Source organism: Podarcis muralis, chromosome Z (genome assembly GCF_964188315.1).
Source record: "Podarcis muralis chromosome Z, rPodMur119.hap1.1, whole genome shotgun sequence".
Classification (NCBI taxonomy): domain Eukaryota; kingdom Metazoa; phylum Chordata; class Lepidosauria; order Squamata; family Lacertidae; genus Podarcis; species Podarcis muralis.
In genome coordinates, this window is record NC_135673.1 from 14,589,746 (window position 1) to 14,601,131 (window position 11,386).

Consider the following 11,386-nt stretch of genomic DNA (forward strand, 5'->3'; position numbering starts at 1 on the left):
ACTTACAGAAAACTAGAACACAATATTTTTATTTTTTTTTTGCAGTATTTTATTTTTATGGGAATAACTTCTTGAGGAAAATCTGATACATCTATCCAAGTTTAGTGGCCAGTTCTTTAGCCTTGGCTTTTTCAAGCTTAGCAATGCGGGCCACTGACTTCGGCCCCAGAAGATTGCCGCCCCAGTGACGACGAATCTGGAAGGAAAAAAGATTGCACACATGTCAAAGTGACTTACAAAACTTACAATTAAAATTTAGATTAAATGGTACAATTTGAGGATTTAACATTCACAGCAATAACCTGAGTGTCTGCTTTTAAGTACAAATTAGATGCAAAAACCACTACTGGAACAGAGACTCAAATCAACTCCACTTCCTACATTACAGCTGTGCTCTAACAAGTAGCAACAGTTTCAAACATTTTAGTACTATAGACACAGACTCTGGAATATTGCTAACGGGCTGTGTAACCCAATGGTGGCTCAAGTCCTCTTCTCCTGTGGGCATTTATAGATTCTCAATCCTGTTATCTTGCCCAAAATATTTTTAGATGCTACCAGCTCAGTGGGTCAACATGATACTGCTGTTCGCTCACATTATTTCTGCTACATCATGAGGGAATTCTCTACACAGGGCTGGAATGAATTTTCATATTGGAGGCTGCTAGCAAGCCATTTCTGATTTCAGCAAGCTGAACAGTGGTCATGCCACTGCAAGGGAGAGGGGCACTTTCCAAAAGCCGACAAATTAGTCAATATACCCACAGATCCTATAGCCACAATCTTACCTCATCGTATCTCTCATTGTAGTTGGTCTTGACAGCTTCCACGAGTTTAGCTAGAGCTCCCTTGTCCTCGCTGCAAAGGAGAAAACAGATTCAAAAAGTCAGCAATTGAGTCTGAGTTATCCAACTAGACTACAATTTAAAATACTGCTTTAAGTGCCACTTTTCAGGACAACGTTCTCTTAAGGGGCCCCACAAAAGTTCATTGAGCTTCAGCAGTTGTGTTCATTCAATTCACCAAGGCCAGATGCGGAAGGAGGAAAGGCTTTAGCAGCTGTTTAGCTTGCAGTTAAAAGTGTAACTGCCCCAAACCACACTAGCCTCTTCGGTTTCTTCATTTGAATTAGAAAATAGGTGAAAAATGTTTTCAGGGCTACTTACGGATTAACCTGAGTGAAGGCAACACAGGTACAGGTCTTTCGGTGGACAAGGCGGCCCAGCCTTGCCTTGCCTTTGATGATGCAATAGGGCACTCCCATTTTTCTGCACAAGGCAGGCAGGAAAACTACCAGCTGGATCAGAGAGGGGAGAAGAAATGCTTTAAAGTTGGCGGTGGTTCAGTTTTTAATACAATAGGAATGAGGAACTGTGGCCCTCCAGACTTCACTGGACTCCTAATTCCCATCGGCCCCAGTGGTTAGGGGTAATGGGAGCAGGAGTCTAATATCAGTGCTTTCCCCATCCCTGCTTTACAACAAGGGCTCTGGCAATTGCTCAGGGTTAAAAAGCTCGTATAATTTTGCTCTTCACAGATAGGGGTCAGGTGAAGAAATTCAAACATCATTGCAAAAGCCATACCCTGCTCTATAAAGAGTAAAGTTTGAAGATTTGTTAACAAGACTCAGTGATGTTTTCCAAAGTAAGTTGTACAGCCAAGCACATTTCAACAGTCACCATAGTGGCCTGGCAACATTAAGAATTATCTAGAGCAGGAATGGGTGACCATTTTGTTCAAGTTAAGGAAAGAAACAGCAGAAAACACCCGTGCCTACAAGAATGCAGTGGCTGCTATTCATTTTTTAAAAAGCCACTTAGCAGCATAAATCTGAGCTTTCAGGCACAAGACCCTGACTCTTGCACCTCCTTACCTCAACGGGGTCTACATCGTGTGCGATCACCACCAGCTGTGCCTTCTTGTTCTCCACCAGAGTTGTAACGGTGTTGACACCTGCAGATAAAGTCAGTTAACTTGAGTGTGCTACAAAACTTTATGTTTTCCCATGTAAAAAAAAAAATCCGGAGCTCCCTGCATGTGGAAAAGCACAGTGGCTCAAGTGATGTTAACAAAGCACCAAGCTGCCAGCTTTTCCTAGCCATGTCAAGGACTAGCAAAGGAAGGGCCTGCTACCGCTCAGGGTTAAAAAGCTCGTATGTTTTGCTCTTCAGTCTGCAGTTCAGGTGAAGAAATTCATACATCATCGCGGTAGCCAGTGTGATGCAGTGGTTACCTGGGTGAAACCAGGGTTCAAACCCCAACTCAGCCGTGGAGCTCACTGGGCAACCTTGGGCTAGTCACTGTATTTCAACCCAGCCTACCCTACAGGGTTGTTTGCGAGGGTAAAATGAGGAGGGGGAGAACCATCTATGCCATCTTGAACTTTTTGGATATCAACACAATAAATAAATATGGCCAGCTGTTCAAGCTTTCAATCAACCAGCTTAAATGTACAAATATAAAGTAGGAAGGTTACCTGCTCTGAGCACAGGAGGCCTCTTGGTAGGGACGTCGCCTTTCCCTGCAGCCTTTTGCTCTGCACGGGCCAGCAGCCTCTGCTTCTTCTCTTGCTTCGTCTCAGGCCTGTATTTGTGGGCCAATTTCAGAAGCTGAGTAGCTGTGGAAGACAACTAGAACCGTTTAGAGGAAAGCCTCTCTAACACCATGTTCCCATTATCCCCCTTCCCTAAAGGACATGACTTTTGTGCATCAGCGATCTTGGTGGTTAGGAGTCATCAAGGAAGCTCAGATAGCAAATATTTTGCTAGCATCATCTGCACACAAAGAAAAACCCTTTCTTACTATAGCACTGTGTGAAACTAGTTCTCTCACACTTGCCTCTTTCCAGCAAGCTCCCAAAACATGGGGTGCACATTCAATTCAAGGAGTCTGAACAGCTACCCCACCTCCTTCTGCAACCCCACCTTAGAACCAAGGAAAGGAGCCGGCCTTCACCTGTCTGGCGGTCCAATGCTTGAGTGAACTGGTTAACTGCTGGAGGCACCTTCAGCCTTTTGTAGAGGATGGCTCTTTGGCGCTGAAGTCTGATATAACGAGGCCATTTCACAAAGCGAGTCAGGTCCCGTTTGGGCTGAATGTCCTGCCCTGAAAGGCAGAATAACAATTCAAAATAACTGCTTCCTTAGCAATTACTGGTTATCCTTTTATTCCTGGTTTTCAGCCCAAAGCAAAGGTGGCAGGAGCATCAGAGATCTTGGTGGATAAGATTGTCAGCAGCATCACTCAGATAGCAAATATTCTTTTGCATCATTTGCTCACAGCCCAGAGAAGCTTGGTCTTCCGAAACATATTGGAAACACCAGGCCCTTCTAAATGCCTGCCATAAAGTTTGCTACTACATAGATCCTAATTTAGATAGAAATCCACTGATAAAGAAAACATATTTAGCGAGACAAGCAATTAAGAAATATATGATAGATTTAAATTTAATAGATCTGTGGAAACTAATGCTCCCTACTACCAAGGGAGAATTCACTTCAGTTTCCTATCACCAGTGCATCAGAACTTCTTTCAATTAGACCAATTTTTAACGTCTTTTGCTACAGTTGCAATATGGATAATGCTTTTTTGATACACATACTTTTACAATGTTTCACTCTTTAAATTTTGTGTTGGATTATACAAATATGTTACTGAGGAATTTCAGATTATCAGACGGGCATATTCTTTTGAATGATATCCCCCTGTACCTATTGTATGGAAAGTGACAATGGGACAGTAAAAATAGATTCTGCATGCCCTAATGGTGGCTAAGGGACTGATAAACTGGAAGAATAGTTTTAATTCTCCATAATCAATAGCTTGATAACATGGCAATATTAACAACACATGAACAACCACTTATAGATGCACTTTCTTTGGATAAATATATTTGGAACGAGTTTATACAGAAAATACTAGGTTACTGATGAACATATTTGTAACAGAATATTAAGGCTATACATTAGTCTTAATATGTACAGAAACCTAATTGAGTATTTTTCTTTTCTTTTAATTCTCGTTCACGTTTTCCTTTTCTAATCACTTTTTTAAAAAATGAAATTCTTCCAATGAAATATCAATTTAAAAGTTGCTACTGCCTAAGGCCTATACAGACATTTAAGATTAGATCCCTCCTCAATGATCAACTGATGCTTGCTTTAAATTATTTTACTTTAAACTTGCTTTTAATTTTTCTTCAAAAATGATTTTACTGTATGGTTTTATGCTGTTGCATAACCTCAGCAATATATTTCTAGGGTACAGCAGCACATAAATACTTGTTATAGACAAATAGATAGTAACTGGTCAAAATGCAACAAAACCAGCAGTATTCCCCATACACAGGTATTTTAGAGACAGGCGTATTTCCCACTTCCCGTGAAAGCAACTTTACTCCTGTTTAGGCTCCATAACGGATCAACAGGGCTGCAGAGACCCATCATTCCAACCCCCAATTCCTTTTTCCAACTCACCAATGCCGAAGTTCTTGGGCCTTTTCTCAAAGAGAGGATTTACAACCTTCTTGGCCTCCTGTTTCTTGACCACGGCAGGGGCCGGAGCCACCTTCTTCCCCTTGGCCTTCTTCCCCTTGGGCTGCGTAAGTTGAAAGAACGATTCGGTGAATTCCCTACCAAAAGCGGGCGAGCCGCACACACACCGGAGGCCTGCACCAGGCCCGGGGCCCCAAACCGGTTCCCCATTTCATCCGCTCTCCCAAAATACAAGACGCCAGGGTGTCCCGTGCCTCCCCTGCCAGAAGAAACCCAACCATTAGCCCGTTTAGAGGACCGATGGCGGCGGATTGAAAGTCCGCCGCTACAACAAACACAACTCACCATCTTGGCTTCGGCTTCGAAAAGGAAGGGCAGGAAGCGCGGGGCGGGCCTTAGAAATCCGCGGAGCGGAAGTAAACTCTATAGTTATACGTCTATGGTCGTTGTGGCTTTTCACCGTAGTGATGCAAGCCTATAGGAGGCCGCTCCTCATCCATAAAGAATCCTGGTCCGTGCCTAGAGCGTAACCGGTTTATTGCCGGTGACAGTATCAAAGCGAGCATGCGGCTGCAAACCACGCCTGCGCACGAAAGCAGGCATGAGGAACGCGTGGACGGTCAGCCCCAGTCAGCGTAGCTTGGGTTCACGGGACACTTAGCGTACTCCATGCCGATTATGTTGTGAAACGAGCTATATGTTTAATTAATAATAAATAGTTCAGCAACATCCTTCTTTCCCCAACTGACAATGTCTGCCCAACGTTATTTCCTCACTTACTGCCCCTGTACATAAGACACAGATATTTGTGCAGTGATGTACAACAGCTCCTAAGCATGTACAGTGTGTGTTCCCTTAAGTTTCTAATCAGAGTTAAAATGAAGCCCTACCCAACCCCCAAAGAAGCAAAGTATCAAAGGACACATGGCACAGCTTCTCTCCTAAGCTGTTGGGCTGCCCACGACCAAAATTCCCTGAGGCACTTGTCGCCACCTGTCCTGTATAATACAGGATTGTCCCATATTTGAATGTAAAACGCAACGTCCTATATTGAAACAGTTTCGTCCTGTATTTCAGGTCCGTCCCGCCCCCTCTCGCTGCCAAGCTACGGATCCTGTCCAAATGCATGTGTCCGAAAGGGTGTGTGAAAGGTCATGTATTTAAGCTCTGGGTAGCAAAGCACAGATAAATTCACGTGTGTGTGTGTGAGACAAATTCTAGTTGGGCCATCCGGTTAGGCTGCAATGGATGGCAATGGATTGCTTTGAAGTCACTTCAGCACCAGTGGGGGCGGGAATCACCCACCAAACACCCCACCCTACCCTGTCCTGTAGTTTGCTAGAACAATAGTGGCAACCCTAGCTCTGGTGGCTTGTGTTTATAAAAGAACCACAGGCAAAGTTGAGACTTGAGACTAGTTGCTGAGGATGAAATCTCCCCCCCCTTCCGCACCCATGCCTTCTCTGTTGTAAACTCCACTTCCCACATTTATGGAACACTCTTCCTAAGGGAGAGATTTAAGGTCCCAGATTAAATCCCTAACATTTCCAAGTAGGGCTGGGAGATTCCCAGATTCATGGAGTGCTGATGTCAGTCAGTATATACAATACTGACAGCATACCCTCCAACATTTCTCTGATGAAAATAGGGACATCCCATTCCATAATTATAATTTTATTATTTATACCTGATACATCTTACTGGGTTGCCCCAGCCACTCTGGGCAGCTTCCAACATTTATAAAAACAGAAAACATTGAAAAACTGCCTTCAGATGACTCAGGGGTAGGATAACTCCACACCCTCCAACATTTCTCCAATGAAAATAGGAACAACCGAATGAAAAGTGGGACATTCTGAGATCAAATCAAAAACTGGGCAGGCTTTTCTAAATCAAGGACAGCCCTGGAAAATAGGGACACTTGGAGGGTCTGTACTGAGTTAGATGAACTACCGTATTTTTCGCCCTATAGGGCGCACCGGCCCATAGGGCGCACCTAGGGGGGTTTTTTTTGGGGGGGGAATAAAGAAAAAAAATCCCCCCAGGCGCAGGGGCTGGGGAAGCCCGAGCTTCCCCCGACCCCAGCCCCCAGAACAGGCTGCTATCCGCAAGCCTCGGGAGCCCGGCGGGAACTCCCACGGGCTCCCCAGGATTGCGGATAGCTTCCTGAAGCCCAGAGAGCGAGAGGGGTCAGTGCGCACCGACCCCTCTTGCTCTCCAGGCTTCAGCGAAAGCCTGCATTCACCCCATAGGACATTTCCCCTTCATTTCATGCGTCCTATAGGGCGAAAAATACGGTAACTGTTAAAGAAAATAAGGAGGTTGGCTTTTGCTGCCCAACTCCCCAAGGGACTGAGTCCACTAAGTCCATGATTGGTCAGAAAGGAATGGCGGTAGGATGCACTGAAAGCAAGGCAGATCTTTATTTTTCTGTTGCAACAGAGTTCCCTCCCCTCCTTGCAAGGAGGCAAGAGAGACCTAGAACAATGGTGCACAAGCCCCTATAAAGACTTTGAAAACTGCCCACCCTGTAGCCCAAGACCACCCCAGAAACATCATACATACATTGCAGAAGGTGGTCTCCAGCAGAAATTTGAGTGCGTTGCTTCTCTCCTGTCTACCAGAATACCTGATAACGCCTTACTGATTGCATTTTCTGGGTAGCCTAGCCATTCCTTTGAGATGGTAAATACTTTAGTTCCTGAATCTCCTTTTTACAAATTTACATCTTATTGATAGTCTGCTCAGTTTAGCAGAAACTTGCCAGACTGGATTTGCAGGGAGGATTTGCAAGTGAAAAGACAATTGGAAAGTTTCTCCCATCCTCCTGCTGCAGAGAAATATTTGAGGTCCTTTGGGGAGAGTCAAAATGGTTTCAGGATTGCTCTCTTGTACTATTTTAGACACGTGGTTTATATGCTTATCTATGTGTGTTTACCTTGTGCATTTATGAACATTTATTCTATATATGCACCTGCCTGTTCTGCCTTCTTCCGGTTCAAAAGGGCACATGCATTTGCGATCACACATCAATTGAATCACACACCTAATCTAGTTCCTGCCTGTATATCAGAAATTGAATCACTTCTCTGCTCTTTCACATGCCTCTAGTATCTGTGTTACATCTAATCAACAACCGTTTCATTTTTATTGTCTACAAAATGGGAAAGACACACTCATATTTTCAGCAAAATAACACAAAATTGACTTTATTCATAAAAATGATTTTTATTGAAAATTTTCAAATATACATTTTCATCATTAAATATGTGATAGGAATTTTGAGGTCTTAGATATATGTTAAATGTACCAACCAAGCATGTACATAGATCAGCACAGGAAGACCAACCTGAAACCATTTTGATTCCCAAACTGAGCAAATGTTTTCTCTGCAAGGTCAAAGGAAAATGGAAAAGCCTCCCCATTGTCTTTTCCTTCACAAATCCTGTCTTAAGGGCACATTTAAGATATGAATAGGGTGTGAGGCTGTGACCTGGCTCAGGAACTAAGTATGTAACATTACAAAAGACTGGCCAGACATCCCAGGCAATCCAATCAAGTGACCATTAAACAGGTAACCTGGCAGACAGGAGGTAAACAAACCACTCAGATTTCTGCTGTAAACCGCCCTTTCTGTGATATAGGTATGATGGATCTGAGGGGGTGGTCTTGGATTACACCCCTTCTGTGATGTATGTATGATGTATGGAGGGGTGGTCTTGAGCTCCAGGGAAGGGAATTAAAAACATCTATATAAGGCCTTGCGCGCCATTGTTCTGGGTTCCTCCTCCCTCCTGCGTGTGGTGAGCGAGGACCCTGTTGCAACAGATCAATAAAGATCAAGCTTACTAGCTGCTTTGCTTCTCAATATTCTCTGGTTGGCCTGTTATTTTCTCCTACCAATAGGGAACCCGCGTAAGGACTCTATATGGGCTCTTGGATATCCTATAAGGGGAAAAGGGCAGATTTTTGTTTACAACAAATAACCACCATTGTAATCTTGCATTTATTGACTTCCCTCCTTCCCCTTCCATGGTTCTTTAAATTTTCCAAGATCTGCATACTCTAAAAGGGAAAATAAATCCATTTAATTTAGTCCCGTCCCCCCAATTATATCTGAAGGGGGAAAAATCCATTTAATTTAGGCCCCCCCCCCCAATTATATCTGACTACTGTTGAATTTACCTTAATGTTTTCACTTGCTTAGAGTTATTTTCCAAATATTCCATTAAGTTTTCCCACTCTTCTTTATAAACTTGACCTTCTTGCTCTCGTAGGCCTGTTAACTCTGCATATTCTATCATTTTGAGCTGCCATTTCTCTTTCTTAAGAGCTTCTCTCACCTTCTAGTTTTGGGCTAACAAAATCCGAGCTGCTGTAATTGCATACATAAATACGTTTTTCTGGCTCCCGGGTACCTGTCTGCACCATTCCTAAAAGAAACACTTCTGGTTTGAGGGTAAATGTTTTTCTAACTAAAACATTTTTTCCCCATCTCATTATGCAGTAATACCTCCACGAACGTCCACCTTGTCTAGCGTCCATTCCGGCAAACATCCACAGAAAACCCTAAAGTACCAAAATGGGTTACTTCCGGGTTTGCCGCTCGCGCATGCGCAGAAGCGCTAAATCACACATGCGCAGAAGCGCAAACTGCTCCGCACGCATGCGCAGATGCGACGCTTTGCCCTGTGTCCATGTTGGCTAGCGGCCAGGGCTCCAGAATGGATCCTGGCCGCAAAATGAGGTACGACTGTATATAATTTCCCAATATTCCTTAACTAATCTGCATGCCCACCACATATGTAGAAATGTTCCTCCCACTTCTCTGCATTTCCAATACATATCAGATTTAGATTTATACATCTTAGCTAATCTGCTTGGAGTTATATACCATCTATGTATCATTTTCACATGGTTTTCTTTTAGTGTGTAGCACACAGTAAATTTCAAATCTTTCTTCCATAGTTTCTCCCAGTGGTCAAATTCAATATTATGCCCTATATCTCTTGCCCAGTGAATCATTGATTATTTTACCAGCTCATCTTTTGTTTCCCGCTCCAATAACAGCTTATACATTTTGGATAAAAATTTTTCATTATTTTCTAATAGGATTCTCTCAAATTCTGAGCTTTGGTCCAAAAAAAATTTTTTTAAATTTATCTTGAACCATTCATTTAATTGATAACACTGGGGAACAATTTTTTTGTTGTATTGACACCTGCAATTGTTCTGACCTAATTTTGACGTGCTGATTTCATATCAGAAGTTGGTTTTGTTCTGTACGCTCTAGGGTTTTTTGCAATTCATGTTTTCACTTTTCACCATAATCTTTGTTTTTCACAATGCAAGAATTCAATATTTTATTAAACACAGCCAAAGTAGTATAATATGAGTATAAATGTAAGTGACTTGTATAACATTGAACATGACATGTATAGCATTTAAAATGACGTGTATATCTATGTACAGTTGGAGGTATGCAAAAAATGTATTCCATTGGGATACACAGTATACTGGGGAACAATTTTTTCCCATTTTCTTTTGCACGAGCTTTTTCAACTGTTCTTATATGTTCTTTCAATGCTGATTTCAAACCTGAAATTGATTTTTGTGTACATGCTATAGTTAACTTGCAATTTCTGACTTTTGCCGATATGTCATATTTACACTGGGGATAAGTGGACACTGACACGTTGATCTGCCATAACCACATGGTAATTATTGTTTTGCAAATTATTTTTACAGTTTTGTAACCTAAATATTTGCATTTTTCAGATTGGACCATGGCTTCTTCAAGTAGACAAAAATGTGTAAACAACCCTGATGCCTTTTGTTATGCTATTTTTGTCTGGTCAATACGAAGGGTATCGGCAAGAAAAACCGACATGCTGTCGCCTATCCCAGTATTCCTTCAGCAATTAGACCTATCCCGCACTCTGAGGAACTCCCAATTCCAGTTTTTAAGGGGTTTGTCTCTTCTGAAGATGAAGGAAGTGAACATGGTGAGGAGCACAATTGGATCATCTGTGTGGATCTCAAAATGGTCAATTTCTTGCTTGGACAACAGAAAGGCTTTACCAAGTACCTGAATAACAATTGTAGATACCACTGGGAAACAAAAATAGAAGTCACTTGTGTGATCCTTGGGTTCTTGCCAAACCATGGGAACCCCAAAAGGCATACTCTTCCATTTTCCTTTTGTCCGGTCTCTAAGCATTTCCTCACAATTGTGACAAACAATATGCGGAGCCCATTTCTTGTCTTGGTCGCCCAGGGGAATTTCAAAATAGCTTTTATAGGCATGCCTCACAAACGCTGTTATATTGCATCTTTGACGAGGAAGTGCGTAGCAGTCACATACATAACAAAAGGCATCAGGCAGTGTCCCCAGTGTAAATATGACATATCGGCAAAAGTCAGAAATTGCAAGTTAACTATAGCATGTACACAAAAATCAATTTCAGATTTGAAATCAGCATTGAAAGAAAATATAAGAACAGTTGAAAAAGCTCATGCAACAGAAAATGGGGAAAAAATTGTTCCCCAGTGATATTGTAACCAATCTGCTACTTTTTTTTTTATTTCTTTCACTGTCTTCAGTCTGAGTTCCTTCTCCGAAAAGTGCAGGAATTTTCTGTATGTCACCCATTGCCTGACCATATTTATTCTTTTCATAGTAATGGCTTCTATTGGCAATAAACACAATGGAGTTTTCCTTTCCAACAAGTTCTTATATTTCTCCCAGACTCCCCGATTTGAGAAACTCTTATGTATCTTAACTTTCCCATACCATAGACATGCATGCCAGCCAAATTTAAGATCATGACCTTTCAGATCTAATGGATAAGCGTTTTTTCAAACCAATCCATTCCTTTAGCCAGCAAAGACAT

General features: G+C 42.3%; 1 protein-coding gene, 1 long non-coding RNA gene and 4 other non-coding genes across 6 annotated transcripts in view; all 6 read right to left on the reverse strand.

Moving 5' to 3' along the window:
- Positions 1 to 25: 25 nt before the first annotated feature.
- Positions 26 to 4,944, reverse strand: RPL7A (ribosomal protein L7a). Its single transcript, XM_028715925.2, has 8 exons — positions 4,839 to 4,944; positions 4,476 to 4,596; positions 2,956 to 3,105; positions 2,477 to 2,617; positions 1,874 to 1,953; positions 1,167 to 1,297; positions 789 to 858; positions 26 to 196 (listed from the first exon to the last, which is right to left on the reverse strand). The coding sequence occupies exons 1-8, from the start codon at positions 4,839 to 4,841 to the stop codon at positions 92 to 94; spliced, it is 801 nt and encodes a 266-aa protein (XP_028571758.1). The 5' UTR covers positions 4,842 to 4,944; the 3' UTR covers positions 26 to 91.
- LOC114589605 (small nucleolar RNA SNORD36) lies at positions 1,495 to 1,574 on the reverse strand. The gene has a single exon (XR_003704707.1). It is a non-coding gene; the product is annotated as a small nucleolar RNA SNORD36 (small nucleolar RNA).
- On the reverse strand, positions 2,132 to 2,209 carry LOC114589606 (small nucleolar RNA SNORD36). The gene has a single exon (XR_003704708.1). It is a non-coding gene; the product is annotated as a small nucleolar RNA SNORD36 (small nucleolar RNA).
- On the reverse strand, positions 2,706 to 2,779 carry LOC114589610 (small nucleolar RNA SNORD24). Its single transcript, XR_003704710.2, has one exon. It is a non-coding gene; the product is annotated as a small nucleolar RNA SNORD24 (small nucleolar RNA).
- LOC114589607 (small nucleolar RNA SNORD24) lies at positions 3,202 to 3,276 on the reverse strand. Its single transcript, XR_003704709.1, has one exon. It is a non-coding gene; the product is annotated as a small nucleolar RNA SNORD24 (small nucleolar RNA).
- A 2,757-nt stretch (positions 4,945 to 7,701) lies between the features above and the next one.
- Positions 7,702 to 11,386, reverse strand: part of LOC144326143 (uncharacterized) — a 231,860-nt gene continuing 228,175 nt past the window's right edge. Inside the window, exon 2 of the long non-coding RNA XR_013391302.1 lies at positions 7,702 to 10,581. This is a non-coding gene — a long non-coding RNA (uncharacterized LOC144326143). The remainder of the gene's footprint in view (positions 10,582 to 11,386) is intronic.

What these genes read in the sequence shown, in the direction of transcription:
- RPL7A (XM_028715925.2), bottom strand. An exon ending in AGCATTGGACCGCCAGACAG is followed by an intron (nt 2,618 to 2,955) that starts GTGAAGGCCGGC and finishes TGTCTTCCACAG; the next exon opens with CTACTCAGCTTCTGAAATTG. An exon ending in GCCTTCACTCAGGTTAATCC is followed by an intron (nt 859 to 1,166) that starts GTAAGTAGCCCT and finishes TCTCCTTTGCAG; the next exon opens with CGAGGACAAGGGAGCTCTAG.